At 40.4% G+C, this 22,588-nt stretch overlaps 1 protein-coding gene across 1 annotated transcript in view; it reads left to right on the plus strand.

Annotated features, from left to right (window-relative positions):
- LOC123230865 (histone-arginine methyltransferase CARM1-like) overlaps window positions 1-22,588 on the plus strand; it is a 259,765-nt gene that overhangs the window by 202,358 nt on the left and 34,819 nt on the right. The window contains exons 6-7 of the mRNA XM_044657043.1: window positions 19,495-19,672; window positions 21,899-21,989. Coding sequence (XP_044512978.1) covers window positions 19,495-19,672; window positions 21,899-21,989 — 269 coding nt within the window. The remainder of the gene's footprint in view (window positions 1-19,494; window positions 19,673-21,898; window positions 21,990-22,588) is intronic.

The following is a 22,588-nucleotide window of genomic DNA, read 5'->3' on the forward strand; positions in this document are numbered from 1 at the left end:
TATCCCCGTGCCAAACCCAGCCAATCCAAAAATGGTGGCAAGTGTGATGGCAGTAATGGGTTCCCGTTGGGGCTTGCTGTGAGCTTTCTGAGACCAAAAACCCAGGAACTGCTCCCTTAGGTGGTATATGACTCTGGGGAAAAGCATAACCAGGATGTAGATTTCCTTGTTATGGAGCAAGGTGGAAGCTGCCACGCAGGGGGTCAGGCCTGAGACTGTGCAAGCCCATCGGGCCCCCACAGGAGGAAGCTTTAATGGCTTTAATTAAAATACTAATTTATATTATTATCACAGCCTTTATCATTTTTCATATTTATAGTACCAAGTGGGGGGTCCTGATGTCTGGGCCTGACTGTTACCTTGAGGGGAGATGCAGTGAGGCATTGAGGAAATAAGGGTGGAATTGCCAATGCACCTACCCTGCCCAGAAAGAGACTGAAGAGTTCAGCTGACTTTTTGGTCCACCCAATTGCAAGTGTCAGGGCTGACCGCAATGGAAGTATTGTAAGTGGAATTAAGGGCTATAGCATCATAATAGGATGGGCATCCAAACAAAGCCAACAAGTGGCCATCATATTAGGAAATGTCTGGTTCAGGGTTGCATATGCAGCATTCAGGAGAGGCCACAATGATATTTGGCTCTCAACGGGGGTAGGAAGGGGGAGTGCTGGGGCAACCTGGACAGGTAATGGGGAATGGGGAATAAGGAGCTTAGGTGAAGGCTTGGTAACCTCAGCAGCTGTGGGCCAGGCCGGTTTAACCGGTTTCTGGAATGGTTTTAAGACCGAGTTTGGCCCGACCACTAGTGAAGGGGGGTGAGGGGTTCTTTCCTAATCAGGATGAGTCCTCCTGGGTCAGAGCCCAACATATACGCCCTGAGGCCCCAAGTTTTTCCCAGGACCCAAGACTGATCCTGAGGATGGAGGACAGTGAGGTTAAGAAACTTGCAGGTCCCCGCCACTTCTACAATGACTATGTGGCCAGCTCCTGTGCTCCAGGGAACCAAGCTCCGAGGTTCACAGCCCGGTGGAGACCACATCAAAAGCAGGGAGCCATCCTGAATAGTCGTCTCCCACCCGGTGGGCTAAGGTCTCACAGCCCCAATAACCACAATAAAAGTGATTAGGATAGTTACAATAGGGCCGACCTGGGGCCGAGGCGGGGCAAAGATACCAATCAAAGAGTACAAAGGGCTTGATGCCAGGCCCATCACACATGGAGGTGAGAACCTGGCAAGGAGTGAAAAGGAAACTAGGTGCACCAGGGATAATGATAGAAGAAACAACATCTGAAGTATCCCCACTACTAAGGGACCATTTCCAAAGTTGGTGGGGGTTATGGAAAGAACTTCGAAAGGATTGGTGCCCCACACAAGGCCAGAGGGTGAGGGGGAAGGTGAGAGAAAAGACCATGGTGCCAGCGAGGGAAAACATGGGGAGATTCATGGGGGCTAAGTAGAGTTCAGGGGCTTATATCGTGACAGCTGGAGTTTCAAGGGATTGTCCGGACAGCTGTGGGCGATCCAGGTGTCGGGCTCAGGGTCCGGAGGTTCTGCTGGTCACATGTGGGAATGGTAAACCCAAGGACCAATCCCGTCAACCTTGAGGGCTGAAGGGGTCACAAAAAGGACGACAAATGGCCCCTTCCAGCGAGGTTGGAGGACCTGCTTCTGGTGTCTCTTGACCCAGACCCAGTCTACAGGCTTATAGGGGTGAGGATTATGTGAGGGAGGCTGGACCCGGGCTTGCAGGCGAGGCCAGAGGTCCTGCTGCAGCTGAGAAAGAAAAAGAACAAAATCACACAATTGAGGGGCTCAGTTATCATCCGGGAAGGAGAAAGAAGAGAGAATGGGGGACAGAGAACCATACAACACTTCATAAGGAGATAGAGACAAGGGGCCCTGTGTATTCCAGGCTTTAAACAAAGCCACGGGTAGGAGCATCACCCAATTACCGCCAGACGCAAGGACCATTTTAGTCAAGGTCTCTTTTTAGGGTCCGATTCACATGTTCTACCTGTCCTGAACTCTGGGGGTTATACTCACAGTGAAACTTCCACGTGACCCCCACGGACTTAGCCAGGGACTGAATGACCTTAGACACAAAGGCAGGCCCATTATCCGACCCTAGAGAGGCAGGCATTCCAAATCTAGGAATAATCTCTAGCAGGGGCCTTGGGATCCAAGGGGGAATAGATCCTGAATGCCTCCTTGAGGTGCTCTAGGAACACCGCCAGAGTTTCCTCGGGGCCCTGCCGCATGGATTCAATTTTAGCCAAATTAGTGGGATTAGGAGCTATTGCTCTGAGCCCGGCCAAGAGAGTCTGGCGGTAGGTTCAAAGATGCTCCCTACCTTCATCAGCTGAGAAGTCCCAGTCAGGGTGGTTGACAGGAAAGATGGCAGCAAGGCAGGTAGGGTCTGCGGTGGGCCCACTGTCATCGCCAAGGACTAATTTACGTCTTTCGGCGTAGATGTGGTCACGCTCCTCCAAAGTAAACAGGGTACAGAGGAGCTGCTGGCAATTGTCCCAAGTTGGACCGTGGGTCAAAAAAACGGATTCTACCAAGTCAATGAGATTCTGTGGTTGCTCCGAAAAAGGTGGGTTTTGGTGCTTCCAGTTATGAAGATGACTTGAGGTAAAGGGCTGGTACTGATGAATTAGGGGACCCCCAGGGACCATTGAGTCAACTGTGCGTACTGGGAGGGTGGTGGTAGATGAGGGGGCATTGGGGCCAAGGGCACGGTGGTCCCGTTGACCCCAGCCCCGAGTGTGGTGAGCAGGGGGAGAGAGGAAGTCTTCTGGAGGGGCTGCCAGCATCACTTAATTGCCCACATCCTGTGGAGGCAGTGGCAGTGGGGAGGGTGGGGGGAGAGGGAGGATAAAGGGTGGGTGGAAACTCTGGAGCATAAGGTGGAGGAGACATAGGAGGATCTGGAGGGGGGTCATCTGGGGCAGGCAGAACCGGGGGCTTGGGTGAAGCTGAAACCTTATCTGGACTGGAGCTGGGTTTTGGGGGCTGGGCGACCAGAACCTGAGAGGGAGTGGTTGTTTCCTTGCTTACATTAGACACCTCCATAACTGGACGAAGCCAGGATGATGGGTCCAAGGCTAAATCCTGCCAGGTTAAAATATACGGCATCTGGTCAGGATGCCCTTCCAGGCCAGGGAGTAGAACACGGCCCCGAACGGCAGAGAAAATAGACTTCTGCCATGTCCCACCCTGGGGCCACCCAACCCCAAAGGTAGGCCACTCCAAATTACAAAAAGTCTGTAATTTCCCCTTTTTCACTGTCAATCCTAAAGCATGGGCACAGATTTTGAAATCAGAATAATGACTTAGGACCAAGTCCAGGGGCGTCGACTGGCTCTGGCCCATATTTAACCAGTCATAGAGGTATACACAAAGGACAACACAAAAGACAGACAAGATGATAGACAAAAGATGCTTTTTGTGGACCCACACAAGGTTTGGGTCGGGGATAGAGCCCGCTCAGGGCTCCACCCTGATTTCCCTGGCGTCCTCCTAAAAAAGACCCAGTTCCCTTACTTCCGCCCGCAATGCTTTTACCACGGGACTTCCCGGAACCTAGTTCCACCAGGGACTTGAACCCCAGATTTCCAGAACTTAGTTCCACCAGGGAATCAAACCCTGGCTTCCCCCACCCCAGGACCTTTTCTAAGGTTACCAGAGGACCTCCAACCCCTTGAAGTTACGTATCCTGTATTCCTGACTCCAAGATTTCCAATGACTTCCTTCCCTCCCTTTATTCCCAACTCACTTCCCAGTTTTCCCAACCTGGCTCCTCTCGGAGGACAGGAAATGTGGCATAAACCCATCCCACTCAGAAACAGGTAGAAATTTGGACACAGAGCCATGGGACGTCGTCCTTCACCCCAGAATGGGATGGGCCTCGGCGCTTAGCATAGGACATCTCCATATAATCCATGGAGCCCAGAATCTGCCATCCACTTAGTCATATGCTTAGTGAGAGTTCTCTTTTCCCCATCAACCACACATGCCACACATCATTCACACAAACATGCACTGCTCACCTCTGGAAGTCGTCACAAAACCTAGGAGAGAGCTTTCTCTGTCTCAGCAGTCCTCAGGGGGGTTGCACACCATCCCAGACCAGCCTCCATATGTTAGGGTTCGAATGGATGGCCACCAAAGGAACACACGAGGCAATGCAATCAAAGCAGGAGAAAACTTTATTGCCAGTGCTCACTGGGGGAACTCAGCAAGAGAATCCTGGAGTGGTGCATTTAGATGAGGAAAGATATACATTTTAGGGGCCTGGATATGGGTACAGGTGTCATGGAACCAATAGTTACCAGACTCTACTTAGTGGGAGTATTGATCTCTCCTGGTGCCTTAGAAACTTTGATGTTTGGGGTTAGGGCTGCTCTGTTCAGCAAGGAGTGGTGCTGTCAGGCTATGAACTATGAGCTCCTGATAACCACCCTGCTCGACAGAGCATGGTGCTGTCAAGCTATGAGTTACAAGCCCCTGGTTTATGATTACGCACTACATTGGCACTTTTCACATGGTTATCCTTGGGCTGAAAACACTCTTTGTCCATTGCTTCAGTCACCATTTTCCCCTGATCATCCTCTCATCTCTTTAATTGTTCTTTTTTCTCTCCCCTTCTCTGGTACCTTATCTTCTTCTGTACCCCTTAAGCTGAGTCCTACCCAGAGATTTGTCTCTTCTCAGACTCTCTTTGTACCCTACCCTTTGGCATTCATATTAATTGCCAGGGCTTCTATGACCTATATGGATGATTTTCAAATCTGTGGCTCTAGCCATGACTTTTAATTTGACCTCCAGACTTTCAGACATCCTCAATTCATTACAGCACATCTATATCTGAATGTCCATTGGCTCAAGATTGAGCTTCCTTTATTTTCCCTTAAACCTTCTCCTGTTTCCAATTTTTTCCTTTCTGTCAATTGCACTGTCAGTGGACTCAATTCAGTAAACATTTATCTCTTCCCTTCACTTCAACAAGCACCATTCTCTCCAGCTCCTACCTCTGAAACTGTGTTGTTACTTTTGACTCTGTGTCATGTATCTCTACTGTGAGCATGTTCCGAGGGGGCAAAGACTCTGCTTAACACACTAATCAATCAGCATTACGATGCACTTATTAAGCACTTACTATACACCAAATACTATGTTGTATTGCCCATAGTAGACATTGTGAAAGTTGTTGAATGAATAATGTTAAGATCCTGTATGGTAAAACATTGCTATTACGTATTTACAAAAATTCCTACCCATCTTTTAAAGCCCAATTGAAGGGCCTCCTCCACCATGTCAGTTAGCACAATTGGACAGCCCTTCTCCTTTGGAATGTTGTTTATTAAAGTTTTCACTTGCTAAACTGTAGTCTCCAGGAGGTAAGCGGCTGCCTTCTTTCATTTTTGTGTCTTCCCCAGCACAGCACAGTCCTCTGCACACAGTGTGTGACTAGCATTTATCTAATTAAATTGACATATAGTGATCCCTCACCCATTGTGGGAATTATATTCCAGAGATCCCTGCAATAGGTAAAAATTCACGAAGTAGTGGCATTATATTTATTTTATTATTTATATATGTTAAGGCTTTATAAACCTTTCCCACTCTCCTATAAACCTTTCCCACACTCTTATAAACACTGTACCAATCAGCACTCAGGATACAGAATGCAGCGCTATGGTTGGTTGCCTTTCAGCCAATAGTGTGCCATGTATGATCTCACCTTGGCGAACTTGTGCAAATGGTAGTGGCATTGTGTACATCTTTTGATGTAGTGAAAACTCCGCAATACAGAATTAGATTTCTTTTTAAAAAGCCCACGATACAGTGAAGCTGTCATCAGTGAACCGTGATATAGTGAGGGACAACTCTAGTAGCCCTAAAAAGCTTCCATGTCCCATATGTTCTCAAATGAAAACTAATTTCTTTCCCTTAGTAACAATCCTAATGTGAACTTAATATTTTACTTTCATGGTGTTGGCTATTACTAAAGCTTCCATCTATGACCCCACTTAGCTGGCTTTTCAAAGGAATTTTTTGTACAGTTTTGGTTTTATTTCTGATAAAGGATAAGGAAAAAAAAGACAATTAAAAAAGCTACCGTTCCCATCTCTGAGCAGTTCTACTTTCTTAGCCCCAGAAGTGCTCACTGCTAAATAGGGTTCTCCTTTTGTACAGCTTTTGCCAAATATTGCAAAGCATTCTTCCAGCAACTTTGTTCACATATGATCTGGTTGTACATAATTTGGCTGAGCCGATTAGCTATTCTTTTTTGACTAGAAGTACTTCGCAGGGATCAAGCATTTGGAGATTTCACAAGACTAAAACATAATTTTTATAGTCATCAATATTTTCAGGGAAATTTAGTTTAAATATTTGGATTCACTTACACTAAAATAGTAATGATGTTGTTGCACGAGAATTATTTCATTGCCAAGTACTTGGTGACATCTTTGAAAAATAAACCATGAAAAACTAGAAAGACCTTTCCTACCCATATAGACAAAGGAAAGCATACTTAAGTCCATAAATAACAGAGTTGCCTTTGTAACTTCTGAACCATCAAATTCCAATCATGTCATATGTTATATGTAACCCTAACCTCATCAGTATGAGCATTCTATCTATTGGAATAATAATAACAAAAATAAAAATTACCACAATAACAGTGTCATCATTGATCATTGTTTCACCCCATGCCTGACTCTGTAACTCCATTTGGGGTTTTCTTGGCCAAGATATTAGGATGATTTGCCATTTCCTTCTCCAGTTCACTTTACAGATGGGAAAACTGAGGCAAAAAGGGTTAAGTGGCTTGCCCTGGGTCACACATCTAGTAAGTGTCTAATAAGATGAGTCTTCCTGACTCCAGGCCCGGTACTTTATCCGCTGTGCCCCCTCTATTGAAAGATGACTACATTTGAAGCCATGGACTCTAAACATCCAGGTGTACTTTATGCCTACTCATGCCTACCATTTCTCTTTCCATTGCCTTTGGTTTACTTATAATTTTTATTCTTCTGACATGAAGGTCTGCTATTTGCAGCTGTTAGTCAACTAATAGTTATTAAATCATATCATATGCCAGGCAATTATAATTATATTAAGCAGGGAAGAGGAAAGAAAGCCCTTGAACATTTGCAATCAGGTCAACTTTCTACTATGTCTCTAGATCCTAAGGGAAGAGCATAAATGCAAGAATTGCCCTTTCATTGTGACAGGACATATGAGGTACCTGGTGAGAGACATTTGTTAAATGGCCCTCTGGTAGGGGCAGCTAGTTATCAAAATGAATAAAACACCAGACCTGGAGTTAGGAGGAGCTGGGTTCAAATTTGACCTCAGAAACTTCCTAGTTATATGACCCTAGGCAAATCACTAAACCTTTATTGCCTAGCCCTTGGTTCCTATCTTAGAACTGATAGTAAAACAGATGTTTTTAAAAATTACCTCTGTTATTATCAAAATAATTCATATTTCTGAAGTGCCTTAAAGTTTGTAAGATCTTGCAGTCACAACAAACCTATAAAGTTAATAGTACAACTTTTATTATCCCCACTTTACAAATGAGGAAACTGATTGCACAAAGAGGTTTATGATTTGCCCAATAAGTGGTGGAGCTGCCAATTCGAACTTAGGTCTTATGACTACAAAAGCTCATTCTGCTAGCTTCACCGACTTAGCAAATGCATATATCTATCTGCCAAAGACTATGCACTTATATCCAGTAAATACATTTATGTAAGCATGCGTGTGACATTTATAAATATATGCTAAGTATATTTATAAAGTAGCAACAAGGCATAGTAATTAGAGAATTGGCCTTGGAGTCAGAAAGACCTGGTTTCAAGTCCTACCTTTGACTTTACAATGGGTATATTGGCCTCTCTCAGTGTTCCATACAACACTTGCAGAGAAAGTATTGATTTGCAATGGTAAATCTAATTTCTTCACCTGGTGCTCTGAATCAAAAGAAAATGCATTTAAATGCAGATGCCCACTTCCATTTACATCCAAATGCTTGCTTGACAGTTTGGCCAAAATGTCCTTCTCCAACCTAGACAGATCCACCATCACCACCACCCCACCCCACCCCAAACCCCCACTCCCCGATCCCCTTCCCATGCAGGGGTGGGTTTCAGAAACAGGTACTTTGAGATGCTTTCAGAGACAAGAATTCTATCACTGAGTATTACTAGAAAGGTTGATTACTTGGGACCATGCAGTGCTAGCTAATACAGTGGGATTGGCAGCATTTCGCTTAGAATGTTTTCTTCTTGTGACTTCCTTTTTATCACTCTCAGAGATCTTATTGCTCTCAAGAAGTCTGGGCCCTGAAGAGGGCAGGGGAGGAGCCTTCTAACCTTCTCAAACTCTTTTCTTAGAAATAGCCTAAAGAAAAATAGAGAATTAAAATTAACAATTATTTTTATTATTATTATTATTAATTTGCTTTCCCTTTCTCTCCTCTCCTTTTTTTCCCCTCTCCGGTCTTTTTCCGGAGCTTCTATTGCTTCCTCCCCCCTTTATCTTCTTGTTGCCTATTCTTTTCTCCCTTCTTCCTTTTCTGCTTCTTTGTTTTTCCTCATTTCTCTGCTTCCCTTTCCTTCCCTCACCTCCCATGGCACTGTTCCTCTACCTTGAATAAATATTTAAGATATTAAGTAGATGCTTCCTAGTGCTTACATCACATCAAACATTACCTTAGGTGTTATCATTATTGGCCTATTAACTCTTTTCCACCAATGGAGCTTAAAAACCTCTCCCTGTCATATGGTAATGAGTTAACCTTGGCTAATTAACCATGTTGACATGCCTTCTAAAGGCCTCTATAACTTCCTAACTGTCAAGGGCTTCCCTGGGGAGAATGGGGCTCTTTATAATTAAAAAGAGGCCCCAAGTGACATTTACTTTCTCTTTCATTCTTTGCTTTTCAGAAATGAACCCAAAGGCACAGTGTCATTATCTCTAATAGCATTTCTGGGAATTAATGGTTTTTTAATTAGTTAAATAATTTTTATAAAGTAATTAAATACCATTCATATTTTCCTTCTAACAGATCTGAATTTAAGAAAAGTTCCGTTTGATTTTTCTTTTCATATTTTGAATACAAGGCCAACAAGCCTTTATTCTCTGTATTACAGGCATTGTGCTAACACTAGAGATACAAATACACGCAAAAACCCTCATTGAGTTTATAAGCTCATGAGGAAAAACAACATTCAAAAGGGAACTGGAAAGTGGGAGTATGTGCAGGTACCTGATGTGGGACATGCAATTGATGATCAAAAGTTCAACCAGAGTGGGGGAAGTAGGGAATGAAGGTTGCCCAGTCTGAATGCAACCACAAAATGGAGACTCCAGAAGGAATTTGCGAATGAGAGAAGGAGGTGTTGGTATAGGAGAGAAATGTTTCAGAATAAGGACCCAGAAGATGACAGATATTCCATGGACGTTCACAAAATAAAGATTTTTTTTTAAACCAACAATTCATTATTGCTCATTTCCCCATTTAGCAATAGAGGATATGTTGTAACTGAAAAGGTTCTTTGATTTCTTTGATTCCCCTACTATCAAGTATAGCTATATAGATTCTGATACCCAGATCAAAGAAAATGAAAAATACCTAGAAATCATGTTCATTTGAGCATGAAAGAGAACAGAAAAAGACCTCAGATCTCAGGACATAAAGTCTTGAATTAAGAAAGATACCAGGACACCAATATGTGCAAAGACTCCACGATATTTATAAAACCCCTTTCAAGGAATCAAGTAGGGCAGAGTGAGCCAAGAAGAAGAAACTACTTTAAGGTGGGAGGAAACTGACCATCCAGTACCTTCTTCTTTTAAATATTTTTTTTAATAAACCTTTACATTCCACCTTAGAATAATGTGTTCTGAGGCAGAAGAGCAGTAAGGAATAGGAAATGGGGGGTTGTGTGATTTGCCCAGTGTTACACAGCTAGGAAGTCTCTGAAGTCAAATTTGAACCCAAGACTTCTCAGCTTTAGGCCTGGCTTTCCACTGAGCCAACTAGCTGCCCCTAGTCTTAACTAATTCTTGCAAACAAGATTCTGCCTCATGAAGAAATTCAAGCACTGTTGACCTCCTCTAAATTTCAAAACACTGGAGCAAAGCTTCTATTAACTTGCTCTGGTTACAGTTTTATACTCAAGTAAATTAAATCTTCATTGGCATAACTAAACAGCAAAATAACATTGACTGGAAAAGATAAAATACTTCACTGACTAGACTAATGTCACAATTTACAGACTTCAGTCTCAACTTGGAGCTGGAATATGGATTGGAAAAAAGAATCCTACTTACTATATTGAGGACTATATATAACTACCTTTATTAGTTTTAATTTTTCAATATAGTCTCAATTAAAATTCTCCTTTGATACATTATTGATCATGTAACTAAATTTTGGTTTTATTCTCAGACATCAGGTGATGACACTTTCTGGCCATAGCAATAATTGCTATGGCCAGAAAGTGTCATCACTTATAGTTGGAGGGTTGTTGTTTGCTTTCGTGGAAGGATGGGTCTGGACTGATTAGATCCTTAGAAGTTATGTTAAAGGTTTTAAACTCATGTCAAAAGAGCACAATTTGAATCTGAACTCTTGACACTTTTGTATGCCCTTGCACAAATCTCTTCCTCCATCTGGCCCAAAGTTTTCTTCTCCACAAAAGGAGAAGATTGGTAAATATAAGCCAGAGACACATAAAGCCTACAAGACTCTCTATGCAGAGACATTAAGAATGGAGAATATCTCCAGAAACTTCTAGGGATTTAAGAAATTTATTACTGGGACGTTGGAAGCTACCAAGAATGGCAACATGATTGAGTGTAATCATACTACAACTGGGACACATTAGGCCTTTATTATCCCTAGTAATCTCTTATGACAGGCCACAGAAGGTCTTGAAAATCTACTCTGGACCTCAAAGATCCAGGAGCTTCCAGCTGTGGTTAACACAGGAACTCAGATGACTCAGGGTGATATAAAATGGGTTCCACAATTTTTTCCCAAAAAAAGCAACAGAAGGCAGAGACTGTTCTGAGCACAAAGCACCAGTTCAGATACTAAGACTTGAGAGATTAGTAAACTCACAAAAATAACATATATAATAAAGAATTCTTCTAGATCAAGATGTCCAAAGCATTCAACCAAGAGAGAGTAATACTGTTAATAAATGTAGACAAAAGGGGTAAAATTGGATTTTCCACAAGAACTACATGAATACTTGGGAAAAATGGAGCAAGTGGGAGGAAATGATAAAAACATGAAATAAAATAAAAACCTCAGGTGGAAAAGAATTGGAAGAAAAGTAAAGTGCTTCTTAGAAGAGAAAGTAGTAAACCTTACTTAAGTAATAGACTCCCTGAAAACTAAAATAGAAGTAGAAAGATGGCAGAGTAAGGCCTAAGGCTTCCTTGCTTTCTGAACTCCCCCACATTAAAAAGCTACTCCACAGAATCAATGCTAAAAGCAGTTAAAAAAAAACAGATAAGAGTTAGGAATGCAGCTAAGCAGCAAAGGACTACTAGGGAAGAAGTCAGTGACTTCCCTGGCCTCAGTTTCACTAAATAGTGCAAACACCCCAGAACAAACAACACAGAATCAACAAGTGGCAAGCTCTAGGGGTAGGACCCACAGTCTCATTTCATCTGATGAATAAGGAGTTTACATTCCAGTGGCAGATTCCAGTGAAGTCAACAGGCAGAAAGTCCTGGGAAAAACTGTGCCACTACACCCTCAACTCTAGAGATCTCCACTCACCCATAGCTGAGAGTTGACTACTGAGAAAAGAAGGACTTTGGGGGCCCAAGCACATGAACCAGACACCTGCTGTATCTCAGGCTGTAGAAATGAGGGGAAAAAAAGGAGAAGAGAGCACACACTGGTGAGTGAGATTGCTGAGGGGCTGGAACTCTGTTAGATGTGGTCAAACTGCCCCACCTCCAGAAAAGAGGAGTCCCTGGCTGCCATTTGAGAGCAGAGGTGAGCTCATCTGTTTCCAATTGAAGAACTGAGGTTAGGGGTGGTGTTTCTGGTTGGAGAACCTAACATCAGTCATTGACTATGACTTGAGCAGGAACCAGGTACCACACCTGATGTGGATTTTAGAAATTGGAAGAACAAAATAGGGCTCAGGAAATAACAAAGGCAAATAATCCTGAAACCTGAATCACCATCCCCCACACCCTGGGAACTCTGAGCCTCTAGCATAAAGCTAACAATAGAGCCTATTGGCCTGGCTGCTAATTTTTTTTTTTAAGTAGGCAAAGGAGAAAAAAATCCAACTGTTGATAGCTATTATGGGGACAGAGAAGACCTGGGTTCAAAATCAGAGAAGAGTGAACTAAAAATAATTCTAAATTCTAAAACAACAAGGAAAAACATTAGATGGTAAAAAATTCAAAAAGAGCTTTTGAAAGAACTTTAAAAAGTTCTCAAAAGAAGCAAATGAGAGAGGATAAGGAAAAATAAGAGCAATGCAAGATTAAGAAAATTATGAAAGAAAGATCACCCAAATGGAAAAAGAGATCCAGAAACTCACAGAAGAAAATAATTCATAAGAACTAGAATTGGAAAATGAGAAACTAACTTCCAAAAACAACAAGAAATAATAAAGCAAAATCAAAAGAATGAAATCATAAAAGATAATATGAGACACTGTATTACAAAAACAACAGACTTGGAAAATAGATCAGAGAGAGATAATATAAAAATTGTTAGACTTTCAGAAACTTATTATCAAAGAGTTTAGTATAAGCATTTTCTGAAGGTGGCCATTTTCTGCAAGGAGCATCAACATGGGGTTCAGAGTTTGGAACCCCAAAGAAACCAGGAGGCAGTTGAAAAACAGAACAACACTATAAAAGGAAGTGAAACCCAAGCAACTCAACTCATTCCTGAGTTGGGGTAAAGAGTGGAAGGGAGGTTCTGGGTAGCACTCTCCATTGAACTCTAGTTATCCTCATCAGGATTGTCATAGCCTGATCTGTGGTGCTGATTCAAGCTGTATCTGCCAATCTCTGCTATTGACTGCATTCAGCAGCATATATATTTCATCAATTTATACCAAGAATAACAACATCAAACCATCACTGAAGATCAATATCTTATACCTGTTATCATCCAGCTTAGCTGGCTTTTCAATCCATTTAGCTAGCTACTAGAAGCTGAATTCAGGTATAGTGTAGAATACTGTCAAGGGCTGTGCCCTGAGAAGGGGGCAGCCTACTTTCTAATCCAACTAGATAAAGTGTTAGATTTTCCTGGTTCCTCTTTCCTTTCCCATCATACCTAAATTCCCAATACCCTCCAGTTTATACTTCTCTTGATAAATTAAAGAAGTTACCTTTGTTCCTAAGATGCCTTTGGTCATGCTGCTGATCTGATTCAACATCTATCTGAAGAATCCCTCCATACTGCTTGAACTTGACAGTTGGTGGAGACTCCTTCAAGAAGGGGAATTCTTACTGATTTCCACATAAAAACTTGTCAGAGAACTACTCCCAGTTAACCAGAGTTATCTACTCAATTGGCAGATCACCATCTTTAGCCATATAAGTCAATAAGAGAGATATTTAGTTGTTTCTTACTGGAGAGCCATAGGGCTTAGGCCCTCTCTATTAGGATCCTCTTGAACCTGCCTGCTGGGGAACAGACAATCACTGAGTTGAAGTCAGCCAACCCTGACAGGTGGTTCTGTGTGGTTGCTTTGTCATCTGCAGCCAAGAGAATAATCCTAACATTTTTGGCAGAGCCAGAATAGGATTTAGAACCTACCAACTACAACTAGGTAGCCATTTCTTTTGAGGAAGAAAAAGAAACATAGGGTACTCCTTGGGGAGGATTACTTTCATCCTAATTAGTGGTACCTTATTATTATACAGCTTATGGACAGGAGCCTACAACTTGTGAGTTGAATTACTTCTCCAATATTTATTAGGAAATGTTAGGATTATTTAGCTAAAGAGCAAATAATAGAAACAATAAATAATTTCATTAAAAAGAATGAAAATAATGAGACAGCATACCAAAACATATGAGATACAGCAAAGCAGTAATTAGAGGAAAATTTATGTCTCTGAATGCTTATATTAATAAAGTAGAGAAAGAAAAGATCAATGAATTGGGAATACAATTTTTAAATCTAGAAAAATTAAAAATTCCCAACAAAACACCAAATTAGAAATCCTAAAAACTAAGAGTGAGATCAATAAAGTTGAATGTATAAAAACTATTGAATTATTAAATAAATCTAGGATTTGGTTTTATGAAAAAAATCAACAAAATAGATGAATCATTGGTTAATATGATTTTTAAAGAAAACTAAATAACTCACATTAAAGATAAAAATGGTGAATGAAATTAATTATTAGGAGTTTTTTTCAATTTACAAGAAAACAAATTTAATAATGTAAGTAAAATAGAAAAATACTTACCAAAAAAATAAACTGACTAGAGGCTATCAGAGGAGGAAATAGGATATCTAAATAAACTTATTTTAGAAAAAGAAATTGAACAGGACATAAAATGAACTTCCTAAGAAAAAGACATCATGACCAGATGTATTTATAAGTGAATTCTACCAAACATTCAAAGATTAAATAGTTCCAATATTAAATAAGTGATTTGAAATAACAGGTAAAGAAAATATTTTACCAAACTCCTTTTATATGAAACAAAAATGGTGCTAATACCTAAACCAGGGAAAGCAAAAACAGAGAAAGAAAATTATATACCACTGTTGGAGTTTCATGAATGGCCCTCTAGGACTAATATTCTATCATTTTCTGTCTACAGATTCTTATCTTGGATCATATTTCCTCTAATGTTAATTTTGAAAATGATGTTATAATTAAATCAACCAACAAGTATTTATTAAGCTTCTACTGTGAGTCAGTCACCATGCTGGATATTGGGACTGCAAAGACAAAAATGAAAGTCAATCTCCTCAACTTGTTTATTATTAAAATTGAAAGCTTTCTTCATAAGGTTATGAGACTTCAGAATTTAGGGGGTGGGGCAGGCAATGGTAAAACACCATAAAAGATGAAATTGGAACCAAAAATACCCCATACTCTTTGGAGAAAGAGCAATGGAGTTCAAGTATGGAAACCAAAGGGAAAGAGTAAGGATGGATAAAATGAGGACTATACATTAAATAATACTTAATAATTATGTGCCCATATAATGGGGGTGAAAAGCCTACAGCTCAAAAATGGACAATAATTTGAAAATGGGTATGCAGTGTTTACATGAAGTTATAGATACATACAGAAAAGATCTCTGGTTTTATCAAAGTAGGGAATTCCAAGTATGGGAACTCCGACTTAGTAGGAAAATTGCCTGCAGCAAGACATTAAATGGCTTCCCCTGGGTTAGAGGTTAGATGAAAGCCTCTGAAATCCAAGCCTAGCACTCGATTTACTCTGCCATACTGCCTTTTTATGAGGGATGTTCATTAGCAGATATTTTTGGCAGAAGGCATAGGAACATAATTAAGTAATCCTTCCATTACATTTGGCATTGATGAGAAATTTATTAGGAGACTTCATCCACTTTGGGCTTCTTGTTTTAAGAAAACTGTCAAGAAATTGAATGGAGTGCAGAGGACATTAATGAAAATGAGTGTGTAACTGGAAAATTGGACCTCTAAAGAAAGGTTAATGGTTTGGGGAATATTTCTCCTGGAAACAAAATACCAAAGGCTAATTCAATAAGGGTCTAAAATTTTAGAAGATCGTTTAGTGGAACAGTTTGTCATTTCTGCTGAGGGTACAATCCTAGGAAATTACCTGCTGTGTGCTTAATAGCAGAAGGAATATTGTTCAGAGTTCATAGACACAAACATTTCCCAGTTGTGTCAATGATGAGCTCATCTTTCAGAAACTAAAAGTGTGACAAAGAGATCTGCTATCCGACACTTGCTTCTTTCTGTCCAGTAAAAAGGAAGAACTGATTTTTCAGATCAGAAATGAAAGGATGTGACCACACCATCATAGAGTTCCTGCTAAAGAGGGGAATGCCAGATTTCCAAGACCAGAGATTCTTAATCAGAGATATGTGAACTTGGTTTTTTTAATCATATTAATAATTGTATTTCAGCATAATTGGTTTCTCTTCTAATCTTTTGCATTATATTCTACATATGTAAAACAGTATTTGAAGAAAAGGTCTATAAGTTTCACCAGACTACCAAAGAAGTATACTATATTTTTAAAAAAGGTTAAGAACCCCTGCCTTAGACTTTGGTAGAGAAGACTTTAGGTTAGCTTTAAAAAAGACTTTTGAGATAATTTAGGATTTTTTTAAACTTTTCCACTATTCTAACATATTTAGCCCTATATCAAACAATCAGTGTTTATAGTTTCTCATTAAATAAAACTCCTGGCCAACTGCAGCAGCTTTTGAGCCACTCTTTTTCTGCTATCTAAAGTTATCCTATTCAAACCCTCTCCCAGTTTCTGGTCCTCATAAAGAAACACCCTGCCAAACTTCATGCAAGTCTGGTATTGATAAGTGATCCCAAGAAATTCCCTACATATGAACTGATTAGGGATTCCCCTTCCCATATCTGGCACCTATTTTCCTTTTTCTACCAAGCCTATTTTTGGGGTACAAAACTTTCCTATCTGAACCTTAAGTTTGAACATGTTCTGTCCCCAACATGACTCTCCCATTCTTGCATCCCCCTCATATTCCTTAAGTTTTTTTGAATCCATGGTGATGAGCCTCTGTCTCTATAATGACATGTAGTGTGTATATATTTATATGCTTTTTCCTGCCCGCTTGCTGCACCTTATAATAATAAATCTCTTGTTTGCCAGCTTCATAGGTACCAGTCTTCTGTAAATCCCTAAACTCAGATCTTTGCTTTAAGGTCTGAAACCAAAGGGGTTCTACTATTCTACTATTAACACTATTTCCCTTAGTAATTTGGACTATTAAAGATAATGCTTAATAGTTCATTTCAAGTGGTATTGATGTAGGAGAACCGATTAGGAAAACCTGGGTCAGAAGGGACACCTTCTTCAAGAATGACAAGGCACTAGGAATTAGCTTAAAAATAGAAAAATGTTTTCAATTTAATGCAAATTGGATTATTGGATTGAATACTGCCTTCCAGAGGAGATGGAGTTTGGGATATGTATACCATCCTACATGACTAGAGATGGAATGATTATGGGGAGATAGAGTGATGTTTTGGGGACTCTGGGCCCAGAGATGGGTTGTGTGCTTATGTCTATGACTCAAAGTCAAAAGTGGGTGAGCTTCTCCAGTTTAGGGGATGATTAGATATCTGAGCTCAAAACAGATGCTTATCAGAAGCAAGCTGGGAGGTGCCTGTGTGCATCAAAAATGAGGGGAGAGGGCAGAGGGAATATTCTCAGCTCAAAGTCACTTTCCCTCAGCACAGCAGGAATGCAAGGGAAAATGAATTATTTATGTATTTTCTGACCTGGGACACCTTTGAGGTTTTGGGGTGGCTAGGGGAAGCCCATACCCCTATATCTGTATATCCAGCTCCAACCTTCCTAGACCATTCCAGACTTAGTAAAGTCCTTCACAATCTCTGCTAAGGTTGTTAGTAGTTTTGTTTTTTTTCCTTCCAACATAAATTTCAGAAAACCTTCCTGGGGTGCGTGTTTTGATCTATAATGTTTTCGTTACACTACTGTTCGGTATAAAAATTTTGAGTGCCATATTCATGCAACCTTTATCACTTACATATTGAAATTCATTCCAATGTCAAACTCCAACCAAGCAGCATTTTTCTAAAAATACACTAGCCCAGCCATTTAAATCTAATTGGTCCCAACTTTAGCAGGATACATTTGCCACATTTTGACCCTCTAAGTTCAAGTAGGATCCCCGTTCACAGGACCCAACTGATCATCATTTATTAAAGCCATCTAGTAATCACTATAATAGATACTTTGGGTTTTTTGGTTGTTGCTACTGAAGATATATAGTTTGTATCTGTCCATAACCAGAACTATAGCCTTCTGCTTTGTTCAATCTCGGCTCATTGAATATTATGCCACAGTATTGTGAATTATAGGATCATAGAATTGGAGTTGGAAGGGTATCTAGTCCAACCCCTAATTGACAAGAAGCCACTTTACAATATACTTAACAGTTGGTCATCCAGACTGATTGAAGACCACTTGTGAGAGGGAACCCACTACTTCCCAAGGCATGAGTAGGATGATAGTAGAATTATAGATGTATAACCAGTTGAACAGGCACACTTAAAGCATGGGGCTTCAGATGTAGTGAGTTCTTCATCTCGTCCTTCAAAGTCCATTCCATGAAGGAGTTTTAGAATCCCCCCCAGGAGCCAGGCTATACTCATTTATTAGAGTTCCTTACATTTTCCAGCCACCATTCTGACTATACTTTTTCTCCTGTGCCATTTTAATGCCATACTGTGTCCTTTGGCCCTGGGAGTAACTTCACCCTACCCTTTGATTGAGAACAAAGATCAAATCTATACTATCTTTGCATTTGGGAAAAGCATGTCAATTAAGCACTTTATTATTCCATTCACCACCATTGTAATTTCCCTGATCAAAGCACCATTATCTGACTAAATCCCATATTTTCTACCCCTTTTCAAATGTGTTTGTGTAGCTAGTCTTGATTTTGTATTTCAGTACCAAGCACTTAGCATATCACCTTGCACTCAGTAAATACTTAATCAGTTCTTTTTTCATTCATCATTAAAGGTCGTAAGCTGGAGCTAGAATGCCAGTTTCTAGGGAGTTTGGGGAGGGAATGTCTTTTCAGATTCAGATTGGACTGGATGACCTCTAGAGTCACTCAAAATTCTCTGATTCTCCAATACATACAAATATCCCTTCCACATCACAACTTTCCCCCTTGCTGTTTCCATATATTCCATTAACATAAAAAATTAAATAGAAATGGGGGGGGGGGAGTTCCAGAACCCATAGATGGCACGTGAAAGTCAGCAGACAACAAAGAACGAGTTTAAAAACTATATAACCTATGACCAAATGCTTAACCCAAATTTTATAATAAGGTACTGTAAGTACTCCATAAAAGAAAAAGAAAAAAAAATTCAGACTTCTTCTCTGGTCTTAAGGGAGGGTTAAAGAACTTTACATGCATTTTCCAGATTGTGGGAGAACTATGCCCCTAACCTCTATAGTATGTACATCCTAGTGGGGTTCCCCCCACCAAGGCTCCTTTATTTATTTTTAAACCCTTAACTTCTGTGTATTGGCTCCTTGGTGGAAGAGTGGTAAAGGTGGGCAATGGGGGTCAAATGACTTGCCTAGGGTCACAAAGCTGGGAAGTGTCTGAGGTCAGATTTGAACCTAGGACCTCCCATTTCTAGACCTGACTCTCAATCCACTGAGCTACCCAGCTGCCCCCCAGGCTCCTTTATAATACAATAATTCCACTTTTTCTTTTGCAGGTTCTAGTGAAAAATAACAACCTCTCAGACAAGATCACAGTTTTGCCAGGAAAAATTGAGGAAATCTCACTGCCAGAAACTGTAGATGTGATTATTTCTGAACCCATGGGCTATATGCTATTCAATGAGAGGATGCTGGAGAGTTACCTTCATTCCAAAAAATGGTTGAAGTCAAATGGTAAGTTGCCTGGCAGGACTATACAAAGCCCTTTCTCCCTTAGAAATTCTTCTAACTTTTCACTCTAGGGATATCTGAAAGGAATATAGTTGTAGCTGAAAAGGGAAGAGAGAAAGAGAAGCAAGGGGAACAAGTATTTTATTCCTTAGACCTTTATAAAAAATATTTAATCACTTCCATAGAGTAACTATCAAACTTTCAAAAAGAAATCAGTAGGTAAAATAACATTGGACTGATGAATTAGTATTGTGTATTAGAAAGAGAACTACCCTGAGAATACTACTCTCAACTCAGTCATGGATACGGGCTGGCTCTACACTGATCTGCTAGGTAGCCTTGAATACTTTGAACTAGATGATCCTGAGGTCCCTTCCAACTCTGACATACCATGATCTGCCAAAAGCTTTTTATTCTTAGCTACTCTTCTCTTCTCTCTGTCCCTCTTTCTCCATCTTTCTCTTTACCCATAATCACTGCTTATCTTGGAGAATTTTGGGAATGCAGTCCCATCCAATCATTTCAGTGACCGCATGTCATGTGGCTATTAGAAATGCCCATTTCCAAGATCTCCCTGCTCCCATTACCAGACCTATAGGCCTAAAAGCTTCTTGCCTAAAATTTTTTACTGGAACCTTGGAAGTGATGTGAGAAGCAACAGTGTTAACTGTTAAACAAGCTCCATATAGGGCAAGCAACTTAGAATTCAATCCTAGACTACCCAGGCATTTAGACTATACTTTGTAATTACCAAATGCTTTACATGTATTATCTCACTGGAATCTCACAACAGCCCTGGAAGATAGTTTGTATGGAGATTACACCCATTTTAAAGAAAAAAAAAATCAGAGAGTTTCAGTGATTTTCTCAAGATTCCCCAGAGCTCAAGCTCCAACCTTTGACTCTGACTGTGATGTCCTTTCCCCTGAGTTAAGCTGTGCCCTCCTTCCTCCCTTAGAGAATCTGATGGAGGGAAGGAGGGAGTAAACAATCACTCTGAAACCTGCTAGGGTTTGGGGTTTTGTTTTGTTTTGTTGTTGTTGTTTTCAGCAAACTATACTCCTCTGTGTTTTCTTTAGGATGGCTAACTGCCATTCTTCAAATATGAACATGTCCTTCCCATTGCAGAGCTCTATTAAGAGCTTTATTCCTTTGGTTTGGGGTTTTGCCATCTCATAAAATTCAAATTCCCCTGTCAGTAGGGAAAAAAAATTTTCAGCTTACTATACCCCATACTCCACTTTCCATCTCCTGTCTTAGTATCTTTGTCAAGGCAGTTCCCTGCACCACCACTCCCCCTATCTGGAATATATTCCCTCTTCTTATCCACCTCATGGAATCCTCATTTTCCTCCAAAGCTTACCCTCCTTCAGAGCCATCTCCTAAAGGAAACTTATACTAGTTTTCACCCACCCTACTTCTTACCACTTATTAAAGCCTTTAGCCTAGAAACTCTTCTACATGTGTCTTGTGTCTGTGTGTACACAGTTTCTCAAAGTAAGTTTCTCAAAGGTGGAGTTTGTTTCATGTTTTTATTTTCAGATCCTTAGTGCCTAGGACAGTGGTGAGCACACTGTAGGTACTTAATAAATATTTAATAAGTGGATGTTAGCTATTCATCCTTCGTTGGGAATAATTGAGATGATTCTAGCACTAGAAATAAAAAGGGAACGATGCAGGGTGTCCCTAAGTCTTATACAGTTTTAAACTTTTTTCAAAACCTTTAGTAATTTAAATTTAAAGCCTTAATATTAAAACTATCATAAATATCTTTACAAATTTAAGTTTAGATAGTTTAAGGAGCTTAAAATTACAGTAAAACCAGGAGCAGCCGTGCAGCACAGTGGCGTAGTCAGGAGAATTTGGGTTCATTTCTAGCCCTAGACACTTTCTAACTGTGTAACCCTGAGCTAGTCACTTAATCCTAATTGCCTAGCCCTTACCATTCTTCTGCCTAAGCAGAAGGTAAGCGTTGTTTTGTTTTGTTTTTAAATCATTATACTAAGATTTTGGGGACACCCTGTATACTGCCTTGTCAGTTTATAGCTACGTGACTTGTTTCTGTTGCACAGACATGGTCACATTTTGGCAAACTGGGTGTCAGTTCATGGAATGGTTGTGGGCTCTGTCTGAGGGAGTTTGTTAACCTTTATGTGAACATGTACTTCAATTAGAATAATAGAGAAACTAAATTCTGCGATTCTGTGTGTGTTGTCTTCTGTTCATTAGGGATGATGTTCCCAACATCTAGTGACATTCATTTGGCTCCTTTCTCAGATGAACAACTCTACAATGAACACTACTCCAGAGCAAATTTCTGGTAATGTCATCTCCTTCTGAACTTATTTATTTGCTATTTAGGGCCAACCAACTTCAGGTAGGGTCAAGTCAAGTTATTCCATGCCTTAGTGGAAAGAACACAGTTTTTTTTGTTTTTAAATCAGAGGTCCTGAGTTCAATCCCTGACCCTGCCATTTATTAGCTGTGCAACCTTGAGCAAGCGACTACCCATTTCTGAACCTCAGTCTCCTCATCTGTACAGTGAAGATTGTCATTGCTGAACACATTTTCTAAAACTTAAATTTGTTATTGTTGTTCAGTCATTTCAGTTATATCTGTCTCTTCATGACCCTTTTGGAGTTTTCTTGGCGAAGATGCTGGAGTAGTTTGCCATTTCCTTCTCCAGCTCATTTTCCAGATGAGGAAACTGACACAAATGGGGTTAAGTGACTCGCCCAGGGTCAAACAGCTAATAAGTATCTGAGGCCATAATTGAACTCAGGAAGATGAGTCTTCCTGACACAATACCTGGTACTCTATCCAAACTGTGACATCTAGCTTCCCTTAAAATACCAAAAGAAACCAAAACCCAACAATCCTTAAACATGGCCTGTTATTAGGCATATACCTATGTGACAT

The sequence above is a fragment of the Gracilinanus agilis genome, chromosome 1, assembly GCF_016433145.1.
Source record: "Gracilinanus agilis isolate LMUSP501 chromosome 1, AgileGrace, whole genome shotgun sequence".
Taxonomy (NCBI): domain Eukaryota; kingdom Metazoa; phylum Chordata; class Mammalia; order Didelphimorphia; family Didelphidae; genus Gracilinanus; species Gracilinanus agilis.